The sequence below is a fragment of the Drosophila miranda genome (genome assembly GCF_003369915.1).
Source record: "Drosophila miranda strain MSH22 chromosome Y unlocalized genomic scaffold, D.miranda_PacBio2.1 Contig_Y1_pilon, whole genome shotgun sequence".
Classification (NCBI taxonomy): Eukaryota; Metazoa; Arthropoda; class Insecta; order Diptera; family Drosophilidae; genus Drosophila; species Drosophila miranda.
Window position 1 is genome coordinate 17,451,385 of NW_022881603.1, and position 3,072 is coordinate 17,454,456.

At 50.9% G+C, this 3,072-nt stretch overlaps 2 protein-coding genes across 3 annotated transcripts; both read left to right on the plus strand.

Moving 5' to 3' along the window:
* Positions 1-296: 296 nt before the first annotated feature.
* On the plus strand, positions 297-874 carry LOC117191830. 2 transcript variants are annotated; one of them, XM_033396597.1, is made up of 2 exons: positions 297-667; positions 721-874. In XM_033396597.1, the coding sequence occupies exons 1-2, from the start codon at positions 338-340 to the stop codon at positions 775-777; spliced, it is 387 nt and encodes a 128-aa protein (XP_033252488.1). In that variant the 5' UTR covers positions 297-337; the 3' UTR covers positions 778-874. The 2 variants fall into 2 exon arrangements, with proteins under 2 accessions (XP_033252488.1, XP_033252489.1); XM_033396598.1 differs by having other exon boundaries at positions 298-667; positions 733-874.
* Positions 875-948: 74 nt separating this feature from the next.
* Positions 949-1,633, plus strand: LOC117191828. Its single transcript, XM_033396594.1, has 3 exons — positions 949-1,128; positions 1,197-1,343; positions 1,414-1,633. The coding sequence occupies exons 1-3, from the start codon at positions 1,001-1,003 to the stop codon at positions 1,616-1,618; spliced, it is 480 nt and encodes a 159-aa protein (XP_033252485.1). The 5' UTR covers positions 949-1,000; the 3' UTR covers positions 1,619-1,633.
* Positions 1,634-3,072: the final 1,439 nt, after the last annotated feature.

Consider the following 3,072-nt stretch of genomic DNA (forward strand, 5'->3'; position numbering starts at 1 on the left):
AACAACCCATCGCCGGTAAGTAAAATTCCAAGCAATAACGTGAAAGTTTCTTCAATTTTCAGACATTTTGTTTTACAAAACTGCCGCATCATCGCGCTAGCAGGGTATCAACAGCGAGTTAACAGCCGCCGCAGTCTTAACAGCTCGGCAACAACAGCATTGCCACATCACCTCATTGCCCTCTCCTGTTATTTCAGACCTTATTATCCGTCTCGCTCTTTTCCACCATTGCTCTCTCCGGATCTTACTTCCGCTACTACCTCTCGCCTTCTCATCCCCCCTCCCTTAGCAAGCAAGCTTGCGTGTCGGCATGACTGGGGGGTAGCTGTCCCAACGCATGAGCAACATCTCGCTGTCCTCCGGCACGGACTCCGTGGGCCACATGGATCGCGGCAGCAGCTCCAGTCTCGCTAGCAGCGCCACCGTTGGCACCAACACCATCACCAGCGGCATTTCCAAGGAGTGCGCCAATTACCCCGTCGGCAGTCAGTCGGCCCGTCCATACGTCCAACTGCCGGGCATACACATTTCCAACCCTCCCCAGAACGGGCCAGGGAATATGCAGGAAATAGACGCTGGCAAAATGGCGCACAACGGCAAGGCACTCACAGGGCGCTACAATGCCACGCCCACCTATGGCTTCGACCACGAGCAGAACTACTGCCAGGTAAGGGGCTCCTGCATATCTGTAAATCTAGCCGATTCTATGCTCAATCTCAGAATTCCCAACAGTTGCCGTCTCCAATGCCCCTCCACCATACGCCTTGGCACGCGTGAGCAGCACACGCAACTTCGAGCTCGAGAACCACACACCGCCGGCATGTCCCGGCTCTGGACCCATTGCCATGACGAACGGCAACATCCAGTTGCGCCTCCGCGATGGCGTGCGGTGAGTGTGGACGCCCCCAGCCCCTTGGCTCTTCTTTAAGACCGACCCCTAATGTTAATACCTTTCTTTGCATGGGCGGTCAAGGCGGTGCGCGTGCTCAATCAGCGCAGCATGGTGGCAGTTGCTCTATCACGCAACTGCAGCAACTCGGCTTTGATCCACCCCAATGGACGCATCTTGCAGAGCGGCGCTAAAGTCGAAATAGTCACCTACGACGGCATGAAGGGCAATAACTTTGTGTGAGTGGGAATGGCCCTTACCCCAACGTGGCATCTTTTGAATCCTTTGAATTATCTTCCCATTACAGTCGCTATGCCAAGATATGGTACAAGGGTGTGAGCTTCACCAGCGAGGCGTGCGCTCTCATCTACCTGGTGGACACAGCCGGGACGCGCACCACAACCGACACTTTCACCGATCTGACCAAGGACTACACCCTGGCAGTGTTCTATGAGTGAGTCCCCCGGCCAATTGCATCGCTTCTTATTTGGCTAATTTCGATTTAATTCCCGAACTTCTCGCAGCGACTCGCGCCATGGTCCCTCTTATATGGCTGAAGCCCATGACGTGATTGCCAACTCAGCTTACACCTGTACCGAGGATGGCACTGAGATCTATGACATAAACGGATTTCGCATCACCCAGGCAGCCGATGGCCTGGTGAAGGTCACTCGTGTGGACAACAAGTGCTTGATTCGCACCAGTCCCGGCAATGATCGGCCACTTTGACCACACCTGGCATCCACTGCACTGCCTCTCTGGGCAAGACCTCGCATCGGTTTGTTCGGTGAGTGTCAAACCGATGCTCTCAACCTCCCCCTCCCCCTCCCCCTCGCCCGTCATCCTGCTCTGCTAACTTCCGTTCTGTTCTGTCCTTTGTAGTCGCAATGAGAAGCGCATGCACTTCGATGGATCCTGTTTCATTGTACGCAACGCCGGACACTCCGCCGGCTTCAATGAGAACAACCTGCTCATTGTCTACTGAGCGGCGTTCGTAGTCCGGAGATAGAAACGGCGCAGTGGTAGCCCATCCCACACGCACACACTCACACATGTCAACACATTTCACCTGGAACACATACATAGACACCTACAGCAGCACACTTGAGGGACCTTGACGTGGAGAGAGGGATTCAGTTAGGATCCCGTAATTTAGGAATATCAAAATCAATTTGGGAAATAAGTTACAAAGCAAATATGTTCGTACAAAAACCAGCACCACACCACACACACACACCTCAGCGAAGGAACTCAGCCCAGTCCTATCTGGGTTCCGATTGCTCGACATGGGCGCAACACAACCACACCACCAACCCCCAGGGAATACTAGTTGTCTTTCGTTTACCATTGCCTACATATATATCATGCCGTATATATGCGTGTATTACTAGTTGTTATTGCAAATCGGGTGCGCTTTCCTGCTTCCCCAAATCAGTTGGCCAAATCAGACCGATCTCAAGCTGAAGCGGAACCAATCAGAGCCGAATCGCATCAACAGGGCCGTGCCAGCGTTTGGTGTTCAAAAAAAGAAACCGTTTTTCTACTCGTTTCCATTTCGGCTTTTTCAGTTCTTCTAAATTGTTTCTTTTACGCAGTTCAGTTCTAAATTTTGTTTGATAGACTTTAAAAATGGCAAAACTCAAGAAAAACGAGGGTGAACGTTGTGAGTTGCTGCGGACACCGCAACTCTAAATTTATACCCAATACTAAGTCAGTACGGCTCTCCTCCGGCAGACGCCGCTAATATTAAACGACACGACAAAGAGTGCGTGCGAGAGAGACAGAAAATCAGTCTGAGCGTGACGTCGGGCGCTGCGTAGCCAGTGCAAATTGATTTGTTCCTTTTGGCTATAAAAATGATCTGATCTGATACAGATTCAGCAACCTAATAAATATGATCATTATCTATGATTCTGCGTTTTTAGTTTTCTCGAATGTGCAATATTGTGGATGCAACAGATTTTCGTCCTTTGTGGGGGCGGAAGGAGGTGGGGCGAAATTCTGAGATATACGTTTTATAGTGAGATCTAACAGAAGTACGGATACCAAATTTGTTTACTCTAGCCTTAATAGTCTCTGAGATTTGTGGATGCCCCAGATTTTCGTCCTTTGCGGGGGCGGAAGGGGGTGTGGCGAAATTTGGACACGAAACGGTCAAGGTCCGATATCACAGGAGTGTGTAT

What these genes read in the sequence shown, in the direction of transcription:
- LOC117191830 (XM_033396597.1), top strand. Translation starts at nt 338, where the DNA reads ATGAGCAACATCTCGCTGTCCTCCGGCACGGACTCCGTGGGCCACATG. An exon ending in ACGAGCAGAACTACTGCCAG is followed by an intron (nt 668 to 720) that starts GTAAGGGGCTCC and finishes GCTCAATCTCAG; the next exon opens with AATTCCCAACAGTTGCCGTC.
- LOC117191828 (XM_033396594.1), top strand. Translation starts at nt 1,001, where the DNA reads ATGGTGGCAGTTGCTCTATCACGCAACTGCAGCAACTCGGCTTTGATC. An exon ending in ATGAAGGGCAATAACTTTGT is followed by an intron (nt 1,129 to 1,196) that starts GTGAGTGGGAAT and finishes TTCCCATTACAG; the next exon opens with TCGCTATGCCAAGATATGGT. An exon ending in ACCCTGGCAGTGTTCTATGA is followed by an intron (nt 1,344 to 1,413) that starts GTGAGTCCCCCG and finishes AACTTCTCGCAG; the next exon opens with CGACTCGCGCCATGGTCCCT.